The following is a 27078-nucleotide window of genomic DNA, read 5'->3' as shown; positions in this document are numbered from 1 at the left end:
ACCCTACATCCAGCCCAGTCCTTCTATCCTTTCTGGAGCCTGGGAACCTCCCATGTTTTGTAGCTTAGCTATCCATTTAACCCACTGTGGGCTGTGTTATTACCCAGCATTTCCATGTGTTAGAAGGATGGGAGTGTATATGAATGTGTGTGTGAGTGTGTGTGAGTGTGTGTGTGTGTATAAAAGTGAGTGTGCTGGGGTAACAGGCTTCCCACTCATTCGGTCCACCGTATTGCTTAGGGTGATTTTTATTTTTACTGTTATTTACATTTTTTCTTTAATATTCTTTTGGCCACACGTTATGTGGGATATTAGTTCCCCGACAAGGGATCGAACCCACGCCCCCTGCAGTGGAAGCATGGAGTCTTAACCACTGGACTACCAGGGAACTCCATTATTTACTTATTTTTGCTTATATGTATTTTCTGATTTGTTACAATAATCAGAATCTCTTCTGGGCTTATTTCCTGCCATGCTTTTCCCCAATAGATAGATTTTCTTTAAATATCTGTAATCATCATAGAGCAGGTTTTGTCTGTGTTTCCTGCCCAGCATCCTTTTTGCCTTCTTTTGGTAACAGCACCCCAATTTCCTTTGGGGACCAACTTGACTACCGCTTACAGGCCTTATGTTTCAGTGGAGCTGACCCCATGCCCCATTCCAGGCCTGACCAACCAGGGTTTGGTCCCAAGCTGTATAGATTTCTTCAGAGAAGGCCACGGGAACCCATGAGACTCAGGGCCTGAGGTCTGCCGTAACTAGTGAGGACCAAGGTGTCTGCACTGGCCTGAAGCTGCTAGCAGCCTGCACCCAGAGGAATCTTCCCAGAAATCTACATCAGTGAGAAAGCAGAACCAAGAGAGGGAGAGAGAAGCCTGAATCTTGACGGCATCACTGAACTCTGTGCAGAAACTTTCCCTTCGACTTTAGGTTTCTGTGAACCAAGAAATTTCTTTATTTGGGTTATTTTCGCTCACACCAGTTTGAGTTGATTTCCATTCCTTCCAGCTGAGAGTACTAACACATCTACATAGTGCACATTAAATATCATATCCTGGGTTTAGGGTGACATTATATACAAGCATTTTGCCATGTGTCTATGTAAGCTTTATACAGTGACATAATACTCCATAAGCTGGGTTGACCCTAAAATAAGAATGTCTATTTAATAGGAGCGTCATTGTCTCTATGAGACAGGAGTTGAAAAGAAATCAAAGACAAATTTTTTGAGACGAATTTCCTCTTCCAAACGCTACGTAACAAAGGCAGGCAATTTTTGAACTGAACTAAGAAAAAAAGCTCTTTTAGATACAGTTTCTTTTATAACTGTGTGTATATATGTATATTTCAGGTAACAACAGAATATACATTATGTTCTACACCAATAGTATTTAATATTTATTTATAAACAGACAATATTTTTGTCCCCAAATTTTAATAATCCTCTCTGCTTTCTGACATGAATCCCTCTTTATTCTCCTGTCTTTCCTCAGCACAGATCTTTAAGACATGTGAAACTTAACAAGGGTGAGTGTAAAGTGCAACATGTAGAATCAAAACCCGAATTCCAAATGGAAGGTGAGGACAAGGAGTTTGACTTAAGTGCCTATGAAGAGTGCCTGATGCGGCTTCGCTGGTGGCGCAGTGGTTGAGAGTCCGCCTGCCGATGCAGGGGACGCGGGTTTGTGCCCCGGTCCGGGAAGATCCCACATGCCGCGGAGCGGCTGGGCCCGTGAGCCATGGCCGCTGAGCCTGCGTGTCCGGAGCCTGTGCTCCGCAACGGGAGGGGCCACAACAGTGAGAGGCCCACGTACCGCCAAAAAAAAAAAAAAAAGAGTGCCTGATGGTTGTAGCGGGTCACAGGCTGACCATTAGGTGACATCAAGAACTTGCTGTGTACTTAGTTTCTCTAAGTCTCAGTTTCCTCACCTGAAAAGTGGGAAAATAACACCTGTACAGTGCCAGGTACTCAATGGAGTATGCCGACCTTGATTTTTAGCACAAGAAGATATCCAAAAAAACACTGAACAACCACCTGACAGGAATCTCATAACTGGGAACTGGATAAGGATTAACTTTAGCTGCATATAATAGAAGACCCAAAAGAACAATAGTTTGAGCATATATGTGATTATTTTCCCTCATGTAAAGGAATTCTGGAGGACAGCAACAGCCTGGTGGCTGGTGTGGCATCTCTAACCACGGGGCCCAGATCCCTTCTATCTTTGTGCTCCACAAATTGTGTGCACTTCGTGTGTCCCTGCAACCTCAAGGTTACCTCATGTATCGAGATGGCTGCTGGTGCTCCAGCCTTCACATTCTTGATAACAGGATGACAAAGGGGAAAGAGCAAAAAGGTGTTCTGATCTTTGAAGGACCCTTTCTAAAGTTCCTCTCAATACTTTCTGCTTACATCTCATCGGCCAGAAGATCTTACCTAGCTGCAAGAGAGACCGGGAAGTATATTCTTTGTCAAAGCACATAGCCACCCTGAATAAAACTGGGTTTCTGATCCTAAAGAAGAAGGGCTACTCAAATGAGCAACGAGCAGTCTTCTCCATGATTCTTTCACAAAGTACAGGGTTGTCCCACCCCAACAAAATTGGGTTTGCCCTGTGACCTCTGAGATGGCCACAGAGCATACATGGGGAGAAGAAATACTTATTGAGCATCGAGCCTGGTGCTGGGAGAAGTGACAGCAACTGTTACCTACTGATGTGGTGGGATTATGGCAGGCCTCTCTCTGCATTAGCCAGTATCCTTAGCACGCCAGTCATTCAATATTTTAATATCCCTTCTGGGTGTAAAATAGTGCTGGAGAGCTTGACTTCTGAAGCCAGACAAGGTTCAAATCCCAGATTCAGTGCTTATTAATAGTGTGCCTTTGAATAAGTCACTTATTCCCTCTGAGGCTAAGCTTCCCCGTGTATAAAATGGATATAATAATGGATCCGCACCTACCTAGAGGCGACGGGGTAGTTGGAAGGATTAGATGTTTAGCTCCTTCTCCTGCCCATGATAAGCAGGCACGAAATGTTAGCTGATAACCCCCAAGGGAAGCACAGACACAACAGACTAGAAACTTCACTCCAACCACCTTCTTAACGAAGAGCGCAAGTAGGTTTATCTGGGTCTACGGGTTTCCAAAGAATACTCGAGGGTTTACAGATCTTTTGTTGTTCTCTGCCCTCCCAGCCTAGTTAAACAGGGAGAAGATGGAGACTGTTTATCCTGAGTCACAGGGTAAAACTCTGTCTTAGCTCATTTGGGCTGCAGAGTCAGTGTCCAGTGAGGACCTGCTTCCTGGTTAATAGATAGCAGTCTTCTCGCTGCATTTCACGTGGAGGAGGGGGCCGGGGAGCTCTGTGCTGTCCCTTTTATAAGGGTGTTAATCCCATTCATGAGGGCTCTACCCTCATGACTTAATCACTTCCCAAAGGCCCCACCTCCAAATACTATTACATTGCGGATTAGCTTTCAACATATAAATTTTGGGGTGGGACACAAACATTCAGTCTGTAACTCCCCACAACCAAAGACAGTCAGGGCTGGGAGCTGCCCAGGCCCTTAGCCTTCACTTGTTCCTACTCACCACTGCTGCGAAACTGTCTCTGCAGAAAGACTGGCCAAATCAGTCACCAGCGTGGACAGAGAGGTGCTGGGAGTGGTCCCTTATAACAGTTATTATAAATCAACACCCGCAGCCCATTCTCTTTCATCAGAGTCACAGCCATCCAGATTCCTTGTGGGCCCTGCACCTGTATATAACCTCCATGCTTTTCCAAGACGTTTGCCTCTCTCTCCTTAGATACCCGCAGACTTGGCTACGAATAGTCCCATAGACTCAGCCTGCTAGTGCAGCCTCTCCGGAGGCTCAGGACCCTTGCTGTGCAGGTGCCTGTGACATCGCCAGCTTCAACAGCCCCCCGTGACCTCACCACCTGGACAACTCAGCCCAGTGGGGCCATGGCCACTCCCTCAACCAGCACAAGTGACAGAGGGCCTAGATGACCACCACGCCCTCGGGAGAGGCCAGAGCCTCCAGCATCCCCACACATGGTGACAGCAGGTGTACAGACATCCCAACAGTGCGGTCCCAAAGCCAGGTCCCCCTCCTTGCAGATGTCCCAACGGCTCACGACACTGCAGCATCGGCTGAACAGCAGGATGTAGGTCGGGCTTCCAAGCCAGCCACCTTGGGGGCCACGTCAGCGTCTGGGGACAAGGACAAGCGTGAGGCTGCCGCGGGGCATGCCCAGGAGCCCAGGAGCCCACAGCCCTGCTTGCCCCCCTGGCCCCAGGTGCCCTGCACAGGTCCACGGGCTTCCAGAGCCCAGTGCAGAAAGACAGGGAACAGGAACTAGCTCCATCTACCCCAAGCGCTGCGGTAGAGTCCCCGCCAAATGCGGAGGCTCAGCCCGTCGTGAGCACAGCAGATACCAATGACCAGCTTGACACTCGGGCTGCTGACGCTGCTGAAGCTGTTGAGGAGAAACCTGAGGGTCAGGAGGCCTTGAACCCTGGCACTGATGCTTTGCCATCAGCCCCTGCCTCGCCGGGCCCCGGACTGGCAGCCGTGGAGAGGAGGCCCCTGGACTCCACGGCCAGTGAGAACAACTACATGCGCTCCATGACCAGCTTGCTGGGCGGGGGTGAGGGGTCCATCAGCTCCCTGGCAGACATCCTGGTATGGTCTGATACTGCCATGGGCATGGCCACGGGCACTCTGGCCTCCGGCCACGGCTCCGTGACAGACCTGCTGCACAACACGGGGCCCAGCCTGCACTCCATCTCCAGCATCCTGGGGAGTGCCAGCTCTGCCTCATCCTCCGGGCTGGCAGTGGGGACCAGTCGGCCCTGCACTCCGTCACCCACATACTGGAACCGGTGGAGCGGAGGACCGTAGAGGGCATCCTCTCGGCCATGCCACCTCGCCCCACGCCAGGCCCATGCCGGCCCCAACTTGGACGAGGCCCCGCGCTCGGCAGCCTCCCGAGACCCCGGGAGCACACATGCCCTACTCTCTCACGCATCCCTACCCTGGACGGCTCTCCCCAGACCGGGCAATAACTCACCGGCGAGCGTTTATTTTCCAAGCGCCAGCCTCATACCTTGTCTGTGCAGCAGACACAGGGTGGAGGGACAGGAGGGGGCTAGGGTGTTCTGGAAACAGAAAGGTGTCCCCTGAGGGCTTCTCGGGTTGTCCCATTCATGGGCTGGGGGCCAAAGTGCAGAAAGAGAAGGGCCTGGGCAGGCCTGGGAGGCCAGGCATTGCAGGGCTCAGACCTGAAAACATTGATCTTGGCTGGACCTCTAACCAGGTAAGTGCATTTCTGAGGAAGTAAGATCTGGTCCTTCCCCAGGGCCTACTGGCTTAGCAGGCTCAGGACACCCAGCCAGGCTTTCTGATTGTGGGATTGAGAGTGTGGGGTTGAGAGCCGGGAATGAGACCAGTGTGGGCTCAGACCTCAGCGTGGCAACTGGCCACGGGCCAATCCCTTCACCCTCTGAACCTGCAACTCTCCTCTGTAGAACAAATAACGAGCCCACACCATGAAGATGTTATGGGATGTAAGGGAAACAACACAGGTCCTAAGGCATGATGTCTGGCACTTAGGAAGCTCACATACTTCAGCTGCCATGATTATTATCCTCCAGCAGGCTGGGGACACAGTGGGATTCAGGGATCTATGTAGGGTGACCAACCACCCCGGTTTGCCTGGGGTTCCTGGGATATGGGACTTTCAGATTTAAAACCAAGAAAACCCCAGGCAAAAACCAGGATAAGTTGGTCACCCTAGACCCGGGTCTCTTTCCGTGGTTTTTTTTTTTTTTTTTTGGCTGTGTTGGGTCTTTGTTGCTGTGCATGGCTTCCTCTAGTTGTGATGAGCAGGGGTTACTCTTCGTTGCGGTGTGCGAGCTTCTCATTGCGGTGGCTTCTCTTGTTTTGGAGCACGGGCTCTAGACACATGGGCTTCCGTAGTTGCAGCGCATGGGTTCAGTAGTTGTGGCACACGGGCTCTAGGGCATGCGGGCTTCAGGAGTTGTGGAAAGCCAGCAGCCCACCCTCTGGCTGGACACAGTGCCATGCCGGCCACATGACTTGGTGAGTAAAGATCTGGCTGGACATCAGCCCCGACCCCTGCCCTTGGCTGGGTGCCTTATACAGATCACAACCCACACACCTTCATGCTGCAGCCCTGGCTGTGGATTCCTTCATTCATCCATCCCTCATTCCCAGCAGCGTCTCCAAATGGGAGACCTTGGCTGAAGCCAGCCCACGGATGGATTTGCCCTACACAGTGTTTCTTTTCTTTTTAGTATTTATTGATATATTTATTTGGCTGCGCCGGGTCTTAGTTGCGGCACGCAGGATCTTTGTCGCCGCTTGCGGGATCTTCGTTGCGGCATGTGGGCTCTTTAGTTGCAGCATGCGGGATCTAGTTCCCTGACCACGGATCGAACCTGGGCCCCCTGCATTGGGAGCGCAGAGTCTTAACCACTGGACCTCCAGGGAAGTCCCCCTACACAGTGTTGCTTAAATTGGGAATTAGTTGCTAATGTTTAAAAGCCAGGAGATTTCAAATAAAAACATGGATTTCTGCTTCTCTTGAGAAACGTAGGGGCCTTATTTCTTCTGGGCAACCGGCAGCTGAGCTGCCTACTCTAGAGGGAACTACCTGGCCTGTGTCAGTACTGAGTCGCCTGCCTGATCCCCAGAGGCATGCGTCTACTACCCTATCACCCCTACTCGGCACATGGCTCCTGTGAGGAGGTCTGATGCCGGGCCCCAAGGGGATGAGAAGACAACCAGGTGTGTCTATCCCCTTCCCTCAAGGAGCTGCCACTTTCTGTAGATGAGACGTGAACTGTCCCCATGTAGTGAAAGCAAAGAATTCAGAGGAGGGAGATGGTCAGTTCAGATCCCAGTATCAGGACCTCCTTGACTCAGACCTAAAAAGAGAGGAGAGATGGTGTCCCCGACAGAGGCATGGACAGCAAAAGTCGAGGCAGGCGTGATGGGGGCTTGGTGGGGGAGGGCGGCTGAGCAGCTCAACCTGCCTGGAGCCCAGAGCAGAGCGTGGGAGACAGAGCTGCCAGGGTGGACCTCAAATGCTTTCAACAAATATTTTCTGAACCAGGTAAGTGCCACTATACGCCAGGCACTGCTAGATACTGAGGCTGCAAAGGTGAATGAAAGATTGAAACCAGGCTCAACCCAGGTCAGGGACAGGGCTGAGCCAACTAGCACAACTGCCAAGTGCGGGCGTGTCTGGACCCAGGGCTCAGCCGTGTCCTCAGGGCTCCGTCTTTCCAGTTCAGCCCCTCTGTGCTGGCTCCATTTCCAGGCACTCAGCCACCTTCCTGGAAAGAGAGAGGCCCTTGTTTCCACTGGATCTGGCAGGAGAGTCCCAGGTGAGGACACTGCCAGGCCTGGCTTGGCTCCCATGCTCTCTGCTGAACCAATCACTGAGGCTGTGGGAGTGAAATACCTCGTTACCTGGCCTGGGCCTCATGTCCACCTCTGAGGCCAGGGTCAGTCCAGAAATGGGGTTCCCCACAGGAAAGGCTGCTGGACCAACAACATTTTGTGTGTGAAAGCCAGTAGAGTTGTGAAGAGCATGGCTTTGGGGTTCAGGCCACCTTGAATCCTGGCTCTACCTCCTTCTAGCTGTGTTACTTTCATCCCCCCGTGTTTCAGTTTCCTCATCTGTCAAATGACAATACACCTACGGTGTCAGGCTGCCGTGAGGATTCAATGAGTCAGGGGTTTGGAAAGGTGCCTGGCACACAATTGAGTTCAATATAAGTGTCAGCGATCATTGTGATTATTAGGACAGAAGGGTTCCATGGAGCTGTGTACTAAGAACGGAATTTCCCTGCTTGTTCCTGGCCTTCCTCTTTGCGGTGGGATTAACCATTGTGTTGTCAAATATGCCTGACAACGCATCTTCTCTGCAGGTGGGACCTGCAGGTAGCCAGGTGCTACTGTACCTGGGCCAAAGGTCAGGGCCGTGCACTCAGGGCTGAGGAATCCAACTTGGAGAGAAGTGGGTGCACCTCAGCTCTGGCCAGAGCGAGAAAGCAAAGGCCCAGAGGCAGGAGCTTGGAGAAATGCCCCGTTTTATAGGCAAGAGGAAGCAATTCATGAGACACAGGAGCAATCAGCAAGTGGGGGTGACCCAGCCCATCACGAGCCTGTGAGCCCACCGTGTTGGATGAATAAAAACTGAACAACTATTGAAGCATTGGAGAGAGGCAGTCAGTAGAGACAGAGGTGGTGTGTAAGGGGAAAAAGAATGAGCAGTCGTCAGAATAACAGGGTGGCTGTGTGTAGGGTACCCTCTGGTGTTGAGAATTGAGGCACACCCAAGTTATAAATTCACCCCAACACAGCTGGTGCCTCCGCACCCCTTCTGGTTTATACGTTAGGGTTAACACCTGACAGCCAGCCACCAGCGTTTCTCTAGGATCAACAACAGTCGTTTTGGTTGTATGTTCTGCCACTGAGAGATTGGCCAGTAAGCAGAGGTTCTGCTTAAAGAAACATCTAGGCTGACCTAAGAGCCATGGGACAGGCACAACATCCTAACCTCTGAGCCCGGCTGGGGCATGGCTAACAGAAGGAAACCGACAAGTCCTGGGAGATAGCAGAGGAACACTGGGGCTTCAAGGGTAGGGCTTGGCCGAGGAGTCTCTGGATGGGCAGTATCCACTGAACTTGCACTGGCCCTCCTTGTGGAGTCCTCAAGTGGGCACTGCGGTCCTAGAAGATGGACCATTTCCTCAACTACAAAATGCCTCACAGGGATGCTCTGGTCAAGAATGCATATTAAAAAACAAAAAATAGCATTTAACAGTAGGCATGCGACACGTTAGTGTTCTTCCTTCCTTGTGGTTTTCTGCATTGTCTGTATATTGGGCAGGAGTCTCTTAACGGAAAGTGACAAAAACCCACGGATTTGGTGGACTGGGCAGAGAAGGGCTGAGAAGGAACCGGCTTTCAAGATGCCTGGTGTGAGGGACTCAAAGCTGTCAGGACACCTCCATCGTCTATATATTAGGCAGGAGTCTCTTAACGGAAAGTGACAAAAACCCATGGATTTGGTGGGCTGGGCAGAGAAGGGCTGAGAAGAAACCAGCTTTCAAGATGCCTGGTGTCAGGGACTCAAAGCTAGCAGGACGCCTCCATTGTTATGTCCTCTGCCTCCATGGCAACTCTGCCCCTCCCCCAAGCTTCTGCTTCTCGTGGGGAATGAGGTTCCTGGAGGCTCTGGGCCCACAGCCTTGCGCTTTCCAGACCAAGAGGAAAGGTCTGGTTCCCTGCTCCAGTCTGATATTTCCCAAGGGGAAGGACTCTGGTTGGCCCAGGCTGGATCACATGTTGGAAAGGCTTTCCTCAGCCAGTGCCCGTGGTACCTCTCTAAGCAGGCAGTTCTGGGCACCCTGAGCCACGCCCCTCCCACAGACAAAAACGAGGGTGCCAGGCAATGTGTCCTCTCCTGGCCCGCCTGGCTTCCCCACAGCAAGTGGCACAGCCCTGACCTCCCTCCGCACCTGCATCTGAAAGCCCTCCCGGTAAATAATAGTCACTTTTCCCACAAAACCAGGCTGGCACTCCGGATGAGATCAGCTCTTTGCACAAGACCACACAGAGCCCAGTCTCAGGTTCTAAGCCCTGCAGAGTGCCCACCGCTACATGTGAGCTTGTCTGTGAACGTTCTGCCCACAATCAGAACTTTCCCTTAACCATGTGCCTTGGAAAGATCTGAGGCATTGTGATGTGTTCTCCCTCCAGCTCCATGGATTGAACATTATTCCTTTGGATCTCTGAATTTTAAATATCAATCAATGAGAAAATAGGATTCACCTAAAACACATGGTTTTGTTTCTGACCACCTGTATTTTATGAGTGCTTCTCAAAATGCAGTTTTTGATGGCCCCTGAACGATTCTGGGCCTCATCTCCCAGTCTGCACTTGGGGATTCAGCACTTTATAATCTGCTACGGTGTGAAATGGAGATGGGCAGGGAGACGCAGCAGCCTCGGAACGACACCCATGCCAGAAACTCCGCGAAGTGCTCAGGTAGGTCCCTCCCTCCCCACTCCCCCCACCCAGGGGTGGCCTGGCCAAACCGCACCCAGCACAGCAGGCACGGAAGTGAATGCCTCAGCACAGACGCCAGGGGAAGGCGCAGGAGTGGAGGAGGGAACCAAGGATGGGAGCAGAGTGGCGTGAGCAGGACCCAGTGTGTCCTCCGCCAAGGCAGATGGCCTAGCGCGGCTGAGATAGATGTCCTAGGCGGCTGGAGGGGAGGGGAATGGAAACGCCCCGTGCTGCCACCTGCTCCTTGTTTCCAGAGCAGGAACCCAGGTTGGCGCCTGGTGAGAAACACGAAGCAAAAAGGGGTCAATCAGATGGGCGACGGCGAACAAAGGCCCTTCTCTGGGGGAGAAACCCCGGCTGGCCGCGGGGCTCACTCAGGCCGCCACGGGGCCCTCGCCGGCCGGCCCGCCCGAGGCCAGGCGGCGTTGTTTCCTCGTCTGGGGCTGGTCCCCTTCCGTCGCGGGGAGGAGCAGCACCGGATCGGAACGGAGGGTGCGGCCAGGAGGGCGAGGGGCGACGAGGGGCGGGGTCATCCACCGCCCTGCCCAGCCCCGCCGTCTCCATGGCGACGGCTACCTCACCGCGGAGACTGGGAGAGCTGCAGAGAGAGTCTTTGCCGGTTGCTGCGCAACGGCCCAGTGACGTCAGGCGATTGAGTTTGGTTCCCAAGGTAACTGACCAGGCAGCTGGGCCCGGAACTATTTGTGTCTGTCCCCAGAGGGTCTGCGGAGCCTCCGGGGTCTGGCGCAGCTGAGGAAATGCGCTCCTGGCCCGCGGGCAGGCGGGAGACGGAACACAGAGGCCCTTTCAGCTCTCGGAGACTGGCGACCCAGGCGGGGCGGGGTGTGCGCCCAAAGCCGGACGCCCCAACTCCGCTCCCTGCCGCTCGGGTTTTTTCCCCCCGCTCCTGCCCGGGTGGCCCCTGGACCGCCAGGCTTTGTCCTACTTATAAACGCCCTGCTGGGTAAACTCCTTGAAGTAAAGCGCTTCTGTTTGTAGCATCCCGGCCCGCACTGTCACCCTCACTGGCACACAGCGGGCTCTCAGCGCGGCCTCTCCATGGGACTGTGGACGTTCGCTCCCCTTTCAGAGCTGCGAGACGCTTCCAGCACTCAGAACCCCTTGTCAGGTTCTGATCTCGAGCCCTGATGCGCCGATCAGCAGACCGGCTCCATAATTTGGGGGCCACAATGCAAAAATAAAATAAGGGGCCCCTTGTTCAAAAATGACGGTGGGACAAGGTAGGGAACGGGCCCCAGTGCTGCCCACTGAGAGTAAACTGCAAGAGAGTGAAAGTGACAAGCACATGGGTAAATTGAGGCAGGTGGCGTCAGTCACAGAGGAGAGAGGATAAGGTTCAAACCTGGAGCGGCAGAAGGTGAGGGACAAGGCACGACAGGAGCAGAAAGAGTAGCAGGTGTGTAAAGACAAAGCAGTGACCTAAATTTGGGCCTGAGAGCTGGCCCAGGCCCACCTGGGGGACCCCTCAGAACTCAGCACTGTAACTGGGTCTTGGGACTTAAGTGACACGGTCTATCCAGGCCTCTCAGGCTCCTCCTTCGTTAGGCACCCGTCAAAACAGGGTAACACCCAAGCCTCTCACAATCTGTCTCCAGGGAGACACTACCACCTCCGCCTGTCCAATGGGCCAAGCCGGGCTGCACTCAGGGCCATGGGTTTATGAACCCAGGCCACAGAGAACAGGCCAAGCATCGACATCCAGACCAGCTGTTGACCCAGGAGCCAGGGCACACTCTGCCCGTCCCAGCAAGCGAGGCATCTGCTCCTTCCCTGTGAATCTTCACGGCTCTTGTCAACAGTCTGACAGCTGACTGGGGGCTCAGAGGGCAGGAGGCATCTGGCATCTCCGAAAGAGCAGCCGCAGGGCTGGCTTTCGCGGGCAGTGAACCTCCACAGCCTGATTCTCAGTTGAGAAAGCCTGCAGCCCTCATCCGCTCCTCCCCTCTGGGTGAAGCAGGCTCCATGATCCCAGATTCACACATAAGACCTGTTCAAGGGTTCACCCAGGCCCACCTCCCCACCGCCCAGGTTCCCTGGTCTGTCCCAGATGACCCCTCGGGAATGGGCCCTGGGCCTAGGAACCAAAGCTGTGGAGCAGAACCAGCTACATAATTTATGGGACCCAAGTGCAAAATGAAAATGCAAGGCCCCTTCTTCAAAAAGTATTAAGAATGTCAGGACAGGGACAGCAAAGCATAAAACCAAGCACGGAGCCCTGTGGGACTGCACAGATTGCAGGCTCACAAAACCAGGCCAGCTGGTGTGTCCTAGACACCAAGCAAGCCTCCTTCCCGGGCACAGCCCATCTCTTCCCTCTCTCATGGTCCATCTGTTGGCCTCTCCCCGCACTGCCGCTGGCTGCTTCCAGGACCACTGTCCTAACCATCCATTCAACACAATGTGGGCATCTACAGGGTCCTCAAAGAGGCCCACAAGATATTACATGGGGTGGGGGGGGGGAGATGTACCCAGTGCTTTCTTTTTTTTTTTTAAATAAATTTATTTATTTACTTATTTATTTTTGGCTGCATTGGGTCTTCATTGCACGTGCGGGTTTTCTCTAGTTTCGGCGAGCGGGGGCTACTCTTCGTTGTGGTGCAGAGGCTTCTCATTGCGGTGGCTTCTCTTGTTGAGCACAGGCTCTAAGCACGTGGGCTTCAGTAGTTGTGGCTCGTGGGCTCTAGAGCGCAGGCTCAGTAGTTGTGGCACACAGGCTTAGTTGCTCCGTGGCACGTGGGATCTTCCCGGACCAGGGCTCGAACCCGTATCCCCTGCATTGGCAGGGGGATTCTTAACCACTGCGCCACCAGGGAAGTCCCCCAGTGCTTTCTTATCAAAGGACCAAAACCACAGAACAGTTCCAGGAATGCTTGTTTCTGCAAATGCTGGATGTTTGATTCTCTATTTTCAGCTGAAGAACACTTGCTCTTGAAAAAATACCTGAGGGTCATTTGCATAAGATGATGAAGTATGAAGTATAGCAGCTGCTTGATGATAATTTGGCACTGGTAACACTAAAACAGTAGACAAGGACAAAAGTCAAGGATGTGTTTGTGGCCTCCTGAGGTCTACATCACGCCCATGATTCATCCCACGCTGTCCTCAGGGAACCAAGGGAGAGAACTTCTGCCTCAGCCCCTCTGCTTCATCTCCACCCTGGGATCAGGGCCTGCAAATGCCCCTGCTGGACTCCCCGCTCCCTCTGCCAGCCTCTCTGAATCCTACCCTCCTGCCAAAGTGAGTTCCCCCCATGTGGGCACTGTGCTGCACCATCCAGGTCCCCTGCAGCCCTGAAGGAGTAGGGTGCCCCCGTGCTGGGAGTACAGGCTGCAGACACAAGGACCCTCAGCTGCCAGCCCTCTCTGGAGATCCCCTCTACTGAAGAAAAGAAAATGCCTTGGCCGAAGCCAAGATCTTCACCTGTTTAAAGCATCCCTCTGGCTACAGTGAAGAGAATGAATTCACCACATGCATCGCCTACTGTTGGGCACATGTTAACCCTTCGGCCTGATAGTTTTAACCTGTAGTTGTGCGAGATAACGTGTCTGCTGCTTGAGGTTGGAACCCAGCCCTTGGACTGTTTGGATCCTTGCATGGCCTTGCACTGAGTAGGTGCTCAATAAATATTTACAGATAGCAATCAGCTGACACTTCTGTTTCTGCAGTGATCTCTGGGAGTCTTGCTTCTCAGACCAGCATCAGTAGCACTTGGGAGCTAGTAGGAAATACGCAATCCCAGACCCCACGCATACCTCCTCAATCATAATCTGTAATTTAACAAGATATCCCAGAAATTCAGATACATGGTAAAATTTGAGAAGCACTTCTGGCGAGTGGAATAACTAGAGGGCTAGACGAGGAGGTGTGGGAAGTCGGAAGGGAGGCAGGAGGCGAGCTCGGGTGCATATAGAGGGCTCACCTGGGGAGTCTCCCTTAAGAGTGGCGATCACCCTGAGTCACTGAGTCTGAGACGGGACCAGTAATAAAGCTAACTCTCGCGTGCCTTCTATGTGCCAGACACTGGTTTCTCAACCCTTCACAGCCAATAACTACTTTAGTCTCCACAACAGCCCTATAACGTGGTATTATTAGGATCATCGTGTCCATACTGCAGATAGAGAAACCGAGGCCCCGTGCGGTTGAGATTATTCCAGAATCTTCAGCAGGTACACACATTTGGCTGTACCTGGTGTTTAGGGCAGGGTCTGTTCTGATTGGTCGCTGACTGTCCCACTGGTTATTCAAGGTTTTGAACGTCACCCTGGTTACACAGCTGGACGGAAGAGGCAGGATCCAAATCGGCCCGCTATGCTGGAGCCACGCTCCAAACCAACATCCTCTATCCATCTAGTGCCGTCACCACCCAGAAACGGCACACCTCAGGGACGAGTAATGTGTGTCAAAGTGCTGTGTAAGCTGTAAAGCACAGTATAAATGCCAAATGGATTCCTCCAGGGCAGAAGTGAGAGAAGCCTGTTAAAGATGGAGAAGCTGGACTGTGAGAGGGGAGATGATGTGGGGAAGCAGAATTCTTTCTGCTTGCTCAAGGGGGTAACTGAGGCAAGAAGGAAAAGCCTCCCTAAGTGGAGCCCCAGGATCAGCCCACGAAGGCTCTAACTTGCCAGAGACCGTCAAGCACTAAGCAGGTTAGCCCGGATGTGTCCTCACGGAATAACCGAGCGCTCCTGATATCGACCACCAGGGGGCGCTGCTCCCCAACCTTCGTCCCACTGGACCCCACCTGCTCTGTGGAAACTAGGACTTGGAAGGAGTCCTAGCGAACAAGCACCAGGACTTTGAGAACTGGGAAAGGAGGGAAGGCAGATGGAAGGGGTACTTATACCACTTTCAATCCCAATACACCCCTATGGAGAAGCTCTTGTTCCCACTTTACAGATGAGGAATTTGAGGCCCAAAGATGTTAGATAAGCTCCCCCAAACCAGGAAGTTAGGTAGAGGTCGAGCTGGGTCATTTGATTCCAACCTCAGTTCCCAAGGGGACCACAGGTAGATGCCAGCTCATTTGACCCTGTCCTGTCGTTGGTGTACCTGCTTCTATTGACCTTGTATTCTGAGAGGTGACTAGAAATCCTCCCACAATTACAACAGCCAGGCCTCATAAAGGCAGCCTTCTTGAACTTGAACTTTTTGAGGTGGTGGGCTCCTGCTTCATTGCCCTCTGGCCTTCAAGAACCCTCAACTGCCACCCCAGCCGAGCAGCCTCCCCATTCAAGCAGAACCTGAGGTCTCTTCTGCTCCAGAATCTGGCTCTGGGCCCCCAGAAGTATGTCCTATTTTACATCCCCTCTCCACGCCAGGGACCCAATGGGCTCAGCTTTTGCCCCCTGGCACCCCACAGCAGGCAGAAGCACAAATAAACAAGTGGACATTTGAGCCTGTGGCTGGGGCCAAACCAGGCACCAAGGTTTTTTCTCAGCTCCCACCAACTCCTTTTATGGCCTCTGGGTCCAGTTCCTTCTTCATAATAAGTCATAACTGGAAAAGGCCTCAGGAGTCACTGAGTCCAACTTGCGCCAACACTTTCCTTTTCTAAAGAGGAAAAAAAAGTATGCCTCCCGGTCTCCAGGCGGGTTCCTAAGACCAGGACAGGGCGGGAAGCGTCCTGAACGGGAAGGAAACTCCAGCCCTGAGACGGGACCTGGGCACGCACCTGTAATGTAGGGGGAAGAGGGGACCCTAACGTCGGCTTCTTCTACGGTCCTCTTCCCCAGCTCCTGAGGTTCTGTCACCTGCCCTGGAGACCGCCTAACGAGCATCTAATCCGCCCCCCCTTCGGTAGGACGCTTTCCTTCCCTCTGTCCTGGGAGCTGGGGAAGCTCGCGTGTCTGGCAGCACGGGCGTGTAAGTGATCATATGTGTACAGAGCGTGTGAGCCGCCACACACGCGTCTGCGCCATTGCCGGGTGGGGGGGGGGGGGGGTCTGTGAGCGCCCCCTAGGGGCCGGCCATCAGCCGCTGCCGCAGCTGCGAAGTGGCCGTGCGCAGCGCCGCGTGTACCCGGCGCGCACCAGCCTCGCCACTCTCCCGTCCCGGCCGAGAGCACGGGGTGTGTTGGCTGGCAGGCTGGCGCGCGGCACCCGGAGCCAGGGCGCTTCTGGTTCTCGGTCCCCGGGCCTCCCCTTCCCGCCTGGCATTTTCTGTTTTCCCGGGCCTCCCCTCCGCCCGCGAGGAGCGCTCCGGGGCGGGGTCCGAGAGCAGCCCCGCCCGGGCCGGCCGGCGAAGGTGGCAGGGCTGCTGGGCGCGCGCCGCCCCTCCCTGCCGCCCCCGCCCCCGCCTCGGCGCCCCGATGGGTTTTTCCATGACTGCATCCGGCCCCGGGCCGTCTTTGTTCCCGCCATCCCCAGCCGTGCCTGCGAGCTGGTCCGCCTCTCTCGCGCGCGCCGGGGTTTTTCCAAGGCTCAACTGGAGCACTGTGGAGCCGCCTCCCCGCCCCCGGCCTCCTGCGCCCCGGCCGAGCTGCGGCCCCCGCGCGACCCCGAGAGCCCCTGCAGGGAGCCGAGCTCTCTCCAGACCCACCGCTCCGTCCGTCCTGTCCCCGACTCCAAGGCCCGCAGCCCATGAGCCCCGTATGTGGGCTCAAAGTTGACCGTCAGCCCTGGCGCTGCCGCGCTTCTTGAGGCGCTCCGGGCGCCCCGAGTCCCTCCCCGGCTTCACGTTGGGGGGCGAGGGTCATGTGTCTGCAGAGCCGGGCCGCCTCTGCCTCCAGCTTGTGTTAGGGCCTCACATTTCTCCCAAGGGGCAGGCGGCGCAGAGGGGCACCCAGGGGCGCCCACACGGTCCGTCACAGCCTGAGGTCGCCATGTGTGATCGCCGTCCCACCGCGCGCCGGTCGCTCCCGGGCAGAGACGCGCCCGCCTTCGCGGGAAAATGGGCACACTCGCGGGCAGTACGCGCTCCAGAGCGCGGGGGACTCCTCTGTGCTCCTGGAGTCCCCTCCCCGCCCCCCGGAAGGAAGGGGAGATAGGCAGAAAAGGGGAGGTGGGAGATGGGGGGGGTTCGAGGGAGTGAGGACAGGCACACAGTCTCCATGTGCCCTGTGGGGACTGTGTGTCTGCAGCCCGATCCTGCACTGAGCTGCGTTCATTTCGTATGTGTCTGCGAACCAGCGGAGCCTCCCAGCTATTACCCTGACATGTTGGCGGGAAAAGTGTAAGAAACACGGTGTTTGCTTCCGAGTGAGGCTTGCTAAATCCTGCCAGAGAAGCCAGACTCCCAGCGTGGCCTCCAGGCTGGGGTACAGGGGTGAGGGGGCGTCTGGGCAGCGGAAGGGGTCCTGGATTAAGAGGGTGTCTGGCTCTGTGGGGTTTTTGGCCTCCCTGGCTGGTCCCCTCCCCACATCCCCGCAGAAGGCAGCCTCACATGGCTAAAGATCAGGGGATGAGGGCGGCAGAAGGGTGCAGGGTAAGGGGCCCCCAGATCCATGGAGGCCCAAAGCCAGAGGGAGCGTCCCCAGAGTCCTTTGAGTGCCAGCTCCTTTCCCCCCTCCCTGGTGCATTTTCTTGTTTCCTAAGCAAGGGGGAGCCCAGCTGTTCTGCAAGGGCGCCTTCTCCAGGTTTGTCTTTGTCAGCGGTGCCCGCTCTTTCCCTCTGTCCAGCCCCTTCCCCTCTTCTCTACTGTCAGAGGCTGAATTTTGCCCACCCCTACCCACTAGTCATCCTGGTACCAGGAAGCCTTGGTCCCTGGGCTCCCTCCTGCTCAGGGGTTAACTCAGACGCCCTTGCCCTTGTGGAGTTGGCAGAAAGTTCCAGAAGCTGAGGCAGAGCCCCTTGCCCTGCACCACAGGGTTTCTGCCTGTCCTTGGCGGGGGTCGGCAGTGGGGACAGCAGGTTAGAAAGAGAATCCTGTAGCACTAGCATTCTGTTTGCTTTTCCCTTGTCCTCAGTTGTCTTGTCCACCACTGACCCTTCAGTCTCCATGTTCTTGCTTAGGTTGAGAATCTTAGGCCCTGGTTTTAACCATTATCCCTCAGTTTTCCCATCTATAATCTGGGGTAATAATGGTGCCTACCCCCCAGAATGGTTATATGGGTTAAATGAATTTATATTAATTTCATGTATGTAAAGAGCCTGGCATATAGCAGATACTAAACAAACATTTGCTATTGTTATTGGATGTTGAGCGACTTGTCCAAGGTCACACAGTCAGTGGCTAAACTTGATGCCAACCCAGGTCACCTGACCTCAGAGCCTAGGCTCTCATACTGTGATAGTGAAATTTTGCCCTAACAGAATCGGGAAACAGTATTAATATACGTAGCTCATCTGTAACGTAGGGGAAAACAATAGTTGCTGAGGGTTAGGAGACATTTTTTCAGGGAAGGGCCACATTCATAACAGTAATGTCTGACCTAGTTCCCACTTTATGGCTGTTAAATTTGTTTTATGCGTTTTTTTAGTTATGTGTGTCAATTGAGAAATTTATGACAATCAGACAATCACCTTGCTGGGGGAAAAGTCTAGGTCTTTCCAGCAGTAATGTGAATCCTATAATGTTTCGTCATTTCATATTTATCAACTTGTCTGTGCCCAACATTGTAGGAGATGCCGTGGAGGCAGGGGGAGCATTCTTAGCAGAACGAACGCTCACTTCACTGTCTTCTTGGGAAAACAGTATGTATGTCTGTGTGACATGACACCCTTAATTGCCAAAAGGAGTAGTTCAATTAACGAATGGTTACTATCTGATGAGGACTTGTGGTGGACAGATCGGAGGTAGCTCCGTAATCCTTCCTCCTGGTTCATGCCCTGAATGTGGGAGGGCGGCATGTACGTGTGGGACTTGTTCTAACCAATAAAATAGGGCGAAGGTGATGAGAGGTGTGATTGTGTGCATGTGATTATGTTACACAAGATTGTAACAACCGTCTTGCTAGGATACCTTCTTCCTTGCTGGCTTTGAAGAAGTGAGCTGCCATGTTGTGGACTGCCTATAGAGAGGGTATGATACTGAGATACCAGCTGACACCAAGCAAGAACTGACACCTGTAAAGAACTGAATTCTGCCAACAACCACGTGAGCTTGCAAGCAGATTCTTCCCATCAAGCCTCAGATGAGACCTCAGCCCTGGCCAACACCTTCACAGAAGCCCTGCAGAGGAGCTCAGACTCCTGTGAGAAACTGTGAATAGTAAATATGTACTGTCTTAAGATGCTATGTTTGTGTTTATGTTGTTATACAGCAACAGAGAACTAACACATGATCTACTGGGTGAAGAGTCCTCCATGGGACTGTTAAGGGGCACGAAAAAGTATAAGGAACCCAGCACTTCAGGAGCTTCCCGGTAGTCAAGGTGATAAAGGAAACCCAGCATGATTCCACCACTGGACAAAAGGAAAGTAATGTTTCTGAAGAGGCAACGTGGCTTCTGATTCTAAGCAGAATTTGTCTTATGGAACAGTAGAATCTATGACCAGAGCATAGAGTCTGTAGGGTCTGGACCTACCTTTAGTTCAAGATCCTTCTTCATCCTGCCTGACCTCCTGGGACACCATGCCCTCCCATTCACTACCCTCTTCCTGGACTGCCCTTCTCCCTTTTCTGCCTGTAGACTCCTACACTCAAGGACCAGCTTGGTCCTGTGGCCTCTACCGTGAAGCCTTCTTCAGTTCCCTAGCAGAATTAACTGCTTCCTCCTGATTTCCCAAATGTTTGTTGTCAGAGGCATTATGTCATATTATTCATTTCTAATTATGTATTGAGCACCTACTAAGTGTTAGGCCTCCTGTTAGGTGCAAGAGATACAGTCACAAATACAGCACAGGGCTGTCCTTGGGGCCCACAGCCTGGTGGTGGCATGGCTGTCATGGGCCCATCCGCTCGTCCACTTAGGGCCAGGCCCTCTCTGTATCCTTAGAGCTCAGCACAACACACAGCAGCCACAAGTCTCAATGTTGGTTAAGTGAGTGACGAAGGCTAGGCAGGTCTTCCTCTGATTATCTCCTGACGAATTGCCAGCCTCCCCTCTTGACAGGCTTTGGGGGATGAGTTAACTATGAAATATGCCCCCAGAGAGCTGAAGCTGTTGGATATTATGATTTAGTGATGTCCATGGGAACTCAACATTCAGCATGTTGACAGAGAATGTCAGCAGAAACTGACTTAGTTTACCTGTAATTGATGTGGGGCTTTTGGGGCTGATGGTAATTAATCAGTAGGTTCAGCAGCATTTTAAGGTTGCTCAGTTCTCAGCAGTATGGAAGGAGGTGGGGAACATCCTGTGCCAGTGATAAGAGATTTATGCATCTAATTTATCTAAAAAAATGAAGGTCTTGGGAATTCCCTGGCGGTCCAGTGGTTAGGACTCCGTGCTCTTACTGCCGAGGGCCTGGGTCGAGTCCCTAGTCGGAGAACTAAGATCCCATGAGCCTCACGGCGCAGCCAAAAAAATAAATTAATTAAAAATAAATTTAAGGGACTTCCCTGGTGACGCAGTGGTTGAGAATCCTCTCAATGCAGGGGACATGGGTTCGAGCCCTGGTCCGGGAAGATCCCACATGCCGTGGAGCAACTAAGCCCGTGCGCCACAACTACTGGGCCTGCGCTCTAGAGACACAACTACTGAGCTCGTGTGCCACAACTACTGAAGCCTGAGCGCTCTAGGGCCCGCATGCTGCAACTACTGAGCCCAGGTGCAGCAACTACTGAAGCCCGTGCTCCGCAACAAGAGAAGCCACCGCAGTGAGAAGCCCGCACACTGCAACAAAGAGTAGCCCCTGCTCGCCGCAACTAGAGAAAGCCCGCACACAGCAACGATGACCCAACACAGTCAAAAATTAAATAAATTAATTTTAAAAATAAAAAATGAAGGTCTTTAGCAGCAAGTTAAAAAGAAAGGGGGCCAGGGACTTCCCTGGTGGCGCAGTGGTTGAGAGTCCGCCTGCCGATGCAGGGGACACGGGTTCGTGCCCCGGTCCGGGAAGATCCCACATGCCGCGGAGCAGCTGAGCCCGTGAGCCATGGCCGCTGAGCCTGTGTGTCCGGAGCCTGTGCTCCGCAACGGGAAGAGGCCACAGCAGTGAGAGGCCCGCATACCACAAAAAAAAATAAAAATAAAGAATCCGCCTGCCAATGCAGGGGACATGGGTTCAAGCGCTGGTCTGGGAAGATCCCACATGCCACGGAGCACTAAGCCCGTGCGCCACGAATACTGAGCCTGCTCTCTGGAGCCCGCAGCCACAACTACTGAAGCCTGCATGCCTAGAGCCTTTGCTCCACAACAAGAGAAGCCACTGCAATGAGAAGCCTGCGCACCGCAACGAAGAGTAGCCCCCTCTCGCCACAACTAGAGAAAGCCCGTGGGCAGCAACGAAGACCCAATGCAGCCAAAAATAAATTAATTAAATAAAATAAAGTAAATAAAATAGAAAAAGAAAGGGGGCCAAGTAGTGGCCCTGTTAGTCCTTGTTGCTTGTTACCACACTTAGGTGTTTATAAGGTGAGATATTCAATTCCCTTGTAACTAGTGGCAGCCCTACTTGACAAGATTTCAAATGGGGCTGCCTGCCCACACTCTCAGGTGGAGTTTGGAAATGTCTCAGGAACATGGAGGGCACAGACGGTGGCATTTGGGTGTTGCCACGGGGAGCAGCCCACTCCATCCACCCACTGCCCCTCCCCTAATTTCCTGGCCATCGCAGTCAATGTATGGCCCCCTTGTGCTCAGTTTCCTGAGAGCCTCCTTTCCCAAGTATCCGGCCCTCAGGGAAGGATGGGATGCTGCCTCAAGTTCCCCCATCAGCAGGGTCCTGCCAGCCTTTTCTAGGGCTGCCCACCAGGTCCTGCCTCTTGCTGCATCTCGGATGGATTTTCCTGCCTGTGGCCCATCCTTGCACCTGGGGCCTCCATTATCTCTGCTCAGAATTTCCAAGCCACTGCAAAATCCTGCAGTGGGAACGTCCACTCCCCCACCCCGCCTCCTGACACTGACCAGGGCCTCTAGGGGCCTTTTTGCAGTGTGATGAGGTTCCTGGAATCCGCCTGGAGCTGTGCTTCGTTCCCTGGAACTTGTTTACCGCAGCTTCCCCCAGGGAGCCGTGGGAGCCTCTTCCCCGGTGTCGAGGAACCTGTCTCTACTTGTTTCCTCACTGCCCCAGTTTGCCTTCCCTCCCTCCTGGGCAGACCTGATGTCCCCTTTTAACTTAAGCTGCAGGAGAAGTGGTCTTGGGAATGACCTAAAAAGTTGCCCCTCAGCCCCATAATCTAAAAGCTCCTCCTGTGAACCTTGTATCCTTTTTTACCAGGTCTCCGCCTCCCCCATCCTCCCTGGAGCTGCGCCATCTGGGGTGTCCTATCTTCACACCCATTTTCCTGATCCTTGGGATTTGATGACCCGAATTTTGGCCTGACATCTTGGCTGTGGGCCTGTCATTACTTTGGGTCCCCTCTCAGACTTGGCATGAAGTTCTAGAAGGACTGCGCGCTCCACACTGTCCATCCTCAGGGCCCTGCCTCTCCTCCATTCCCCAGGATGTTGCTCCACTGAGGCCACTGTGATGACACATCTCCAGGCTCTGATCTCTTCCTCAGCCAGACAGCTCAGCCCAGAGAGTTTCCAGCTGATGGTATGGGATTAATAAACACTGTAGGAAGTCTTTATTGTTAAAAAAGAAAGAAAATTCTCTTTTAAAAAAATAGTGATGCACGTGATAAAAAATTCGAAAAGCAAAAAAGAAACTCTCTCTGCTACCCTTGCTCTCCAATCCCACCCTGCACAGGTAACTATTTTGGGTTTCTTGTTTCTTCCAAACATTTTTTAAGCACTACTCTCCCCACCGCCCAGGCCACCCCACAGAAGGGCCTGATTTGCCAATTTTCCTGGTATAAATACTCCCACCATCGCTGACGTCAAGCTATGTGATGTCAGTGAATGTGGAGTTGAGAAGAAATGCACACGATTGGTGAGGGATGAGAACCACCTCCAGCTCGCCACTGTAAAGTTATGTGCACATCATCAAACACACAGCCGGACGCACACAAAGATGTCTTACGTTACATTACATTACACCTTGCCTCTTACATTGTATTGTACCTAACCAACTTCTCAGTAAGATGAAGCCACCTATAACAAGCACCACAGTGGAATGGGTGTCTCCGACCCACCTGCTCCCCATATAAGACTAAAGGCTGGGAAGGTCTGTCCTAGAGTCATTGAGAAGTGCGTGTGGCAGAAAACTATGTAGGGTCATGAGGTAAATTAGGGGGTAAGTGATTTTAAGAAGCTAATTAGTGGAATGTCATTTCTGAAGAATAAAAACTTTGTTTTGAAGAAACAATATCTTAATTTCTAATCAAGTAATTAGGAGTTAATTCAAGACAGGATTTAGACTGCTCTGCCAGGAAAAAAAAAAAAAATCTTCACCTAACTCCTTTTAAAACTTCAAATGATCAAATTTCTCAGCCAGAGAGAATTCAGGAATCTACAAAACCTGGAGAGCGGAGCCTAATGAGGGAGATCACAGGCAGGTATGTGACCGTGAACTTCCCGGGTCCTCTTCAGAAGCCATGGACAGCCCAGGCCGACATCCTCAAATGATCCATCTTGGTGGCTGCCCAGGACTCCCTCCGAGCTCCACTAGGAAACATTTGTTTCCGCTGTGGCCTCTCCCGTTGCGGAGCACAGGCTCTGGATGCGCAGGCTCAGCAGCTATGGCTCACGGGCCCAGCCGCTCCACAGCATGTGGGATCTTCCCGGACTGGGGCACGAACCCGTGTCCCCTGCATCGGCGGGCGGACTCTCAACCCCTGCGCCACCAGGGAAGCCCTTGTTTTTTTTTTTAAACAAGCTCTCGAGAAGAGAATTTCGACTCTGGGTTTCTGGTGACTTCCTCTGTGGTTGGCCTGTCACTCTGCCTCCTGGCACCTCTGTCAGGCATTTTGAGTTCCCAACAGTCTTTGTCACAAGGAGGGTAATTAGGACTGGTGTCCACCTGGGCTCTTGGTCTGGGTTATTCTCCGAAAGGCTGCTTCTCATAGACAGCTGAAACGGTTTTGTGTACCCTTCAGGTGACAGAAGGTGACTCATGGGACACCTGCCACGCTGGCCTCTGTGAACCCCTCCTCTCCCGTCTTAATCCCGGGAGTAGTCGGACGAGGGGGCACAGGGTTGAGCATTAGAAGCGCAAACTATTAGTTTATAGGAAAGGGATAGTTTCTCGTGCCGTCTCATGCTTAGAACTGAGCAAGGGACTCATTCCGAATGCTAAAATGTGCAGGCATCAGAGTCCCTAGACTCGTCCCACCGGTCGTTGTTCTGTAGCAGGAGGTTATGGGTGACTCTGCTGACAGTACTCTGGGTTCCCTGTGAAGCAGGTGATGAGCCCCCTTGGGAAGCAATCCTCTGGGCCCCATCTTTTCCAGGGATACATCTCGGGCAAAGCCATTGCCAACAGGCATACGGGAATATACAGAATGGGCATATACAGCTAACAGGTATACACAAAGTTCAAAAGACTGTCAGCTTGGAACCAGGTAGCTAAGAAATCTCTTTGGCTTAAGATAGCTCCCTGAGGACAAAGGCATTTCAGTCTGTTTAGGGAGCGGCAGGAGGAAAGATGGGTCGTTATGAGGGCCAGGTAATCAGAGATGACCTCCCTGCGGTGAGCGAGCCGCTAGTTTCACTGGATCTTAAAACCCGGGGGGGGGGGGGGGGGGGGGGTTAAAAACCTAGAAGGGAGACAGATTTGGTATCTAAAAGCCACAGGCTGATAAAGAAATGAGGCTTGTCCTGGGAAGAAGTGTCAGCCATTGGATTTATCCCTCCGTCCTGCCGCTTTCCAGGATACAGTTTTCATTCATTGGCAGGTATGTGTTTCAGAATACCCTTGGGGACAGGAAACACATGGCCATTTATTTTTTTTGGCGTTTGGGCCTGATTTACTTGCATCTTCAGTGGTAGACATGCCTCATTCATTTAGGCTGAAGGGTAGTAATGCAGAAGACTTCACTCCTCCCAGCAGGAGCCTCGCTGCACATCCACGGCCTTGCCTCGGTGGGGAGAGCAGAGCTTCAGGACCATACCTGGGAAAGGCTCTTCCAGGGCTGGCGCAGATGAAACTCCGCAGAGAGGGAATCTGGGAAGGGGTGGGGGGGTGGAGCAGAGCACAGAAGGCCCTGGGTGGGTGGTCCTTCCGTCAAGATGGAGGAAAGGCCCAGCTGCGTAACATTCAACAGCAGACTGGGAGCAAAAGAGAGCAACTGGAAATATGGAAGGAAACATCATTTTTTAAAAAAGAGTAAATCTGAGAAAAAACAGATGCTGCTGAGGAAGGGAAATGGGTTCTTTTAAACACAGTTGCCAGGAGGTACTGGGGACTGCATAGCAGTCCTAGTAAACTGAGGGTGTGTATAGCACATGCCATCCGCCCCCTCCACGGGTCTCCCACCAAGGTCTTTGGCACAGGTGCTCCAGAAAACAAGTACAACGATATTACTCTTGGTGGTAGATACAGATGTTTATCCACATTACGTTTTTGTAGCTGTGGTGGGCTGAATAATGGCCCCCAGAGATGTCCGTCCATGTCCTAGTCCCCAGAACCTATGAATATGTTGCCCTATATGGTGAAAGGGACTTTGTATATGTGATTAAGTTGAGGATCTTGCAATAAGGAGATTGTCCTGAATTACCCGAGTGGGCCCAACGTAACCACAGGGGTCCTTATAAGATGGAGGCAGGAGAGTCATCAGAGCCAGCAAGAAGGGACAGGACAGTGGAAGACGAGGGTGGTGGGATGTGCTCTGAAGATGGAAGAAGGGCCCAGGGCTGAGGAATGAAGAAGGTCCCTAGAAGCTGAAAAAAGCAAGAAAACAGATTCTCCCCTGAAGGCTCCAGAAGAACACAGCACCGCCAGCACCTTAATTTTAGGCTCCTGAACCTCTGGAGCTGTAAGAGAACAAATCTGTGTTGTTTTCAGTCACTGAATTCATGGTAACTTGGTATGGCAGCAATAGGAAACTAGTCCAGTACTTCTGGGGGGATGTTCTGTAATTCAAAATTTTGTTTGTTTTCATTTTATGATGCTAAGTTAGGAGACTGGTGATAAGACCTAAGCCCTGTCTTCCTGGCCCTCCCCCTTCACAGGAGATAGAGCTATTTGGGAACTTTGTCAGGTGAGGCCGAGCTGTATGCCCATCTCAAGTGGGCCCTGGGGTTTCTGGAAGGCCTGGTTGTCAGAACGTGTGCAGGGAGCTGGGGGGAGATGCACCCCAAGAGAATGTCCGGAGCTGCTCTCTCCCTCCCCAAAAGCGGCTGGAAGCTCACAGAAGTGTGAGGGTGACTGCTGAGGAGAACTGAGGCTCTGCACAAGGAGCTCCCCAAGACACTCCCGGCCCCTTCATCCACCTCCTGAAGAGGCCATGGAAGGTTTGGGGTCCAGCCCATGTCGCAGGGCTTTGCCTGGGAGTGGAGAGTCCAGATGTTGGATGGCCAGGCCCTCTTCCAAGGCCAAAGCACTTCTGCCCCTATGGGGGAGGGGAATGAACAGCACTGTGCTGACAGGAGCCTCCACCCGCTTGACCTGGGTCAGTGCCTCCCCGGGGAGGATGCGGCAGGAGGGATGCAGCCTGGGGTCAGCCTGTTGCAGGTGTGATGTACAGTATTCAGGCAGGGAGCCCATCGGGTGAAGCAGTTGGGCTCCAGAGGGAGGAGACTGAAAGGAGAGAGGGTTTAAAGGCATGTAAGGATCCAGAAAGAGTTGATGATTTTCAGGAAGAGGAACACCTGTGTGCATTTGTGTGCGTGTGTGTGCACAGATGCACACACAGAGGCCCAGAGTGAGGGGCTGTGGAGGGGACAGCTGGGAAGAGACAGGGGTGGTCGAGGCCGCAGGCTGCCGGGGAGGCTACAGGGTCCAGATCTGAGCACAGGCAGAAGAGCGGCCTTGGTGGGAAGAAAGATGATTCTTCTCTCTCCAGATCTGGGAACTAGGTAGCAA

The 27078-nt window shown here is 53.1% G+C and overlaps 1 protein-coding gene across 1 annotated transcript; it reads left to right on the top strand.

Moving 5' to 3' along the window:
• The first annotated feature begins 4007 nt into the window (after window positions 1–4007).
• TEX44 (testis expressed 44) lies at window positions 4008–5070 on the top strand. Its single transcript, XM_027115680.1, is given in 3 exon segments — window positions 4008–4059; window positions 4302–4835; window positions 4838–5070. Coding segments are annotated over 3 exon segments (819 nt in total).
• Window positions 5071–27078: the final 22008 nt, after the last annotated feature.

The sequence above is a fragment of the Aethalodelphis obliquidens genome, unplaced genomic scaffold, assembly GCF_003676395.1.
Source record: "Aethalodelphis obliquidens isolate GAN/ISIS:26980383/991018 unplaced genomic scaffold, ASM367639v1 scaffold2, whole genome shotgun sequence".
NCBI lineage: Eukaryota > Metazoa > Chordata > Mammalia > Artiodactyla > Delphinidae > Aethalodelphis > Aethalodelphis obliquidens.
Note: the sequence above shows the minus strand (reverse complement) of the source record. Positions and strands in the feature narration are given on the sequence as shown.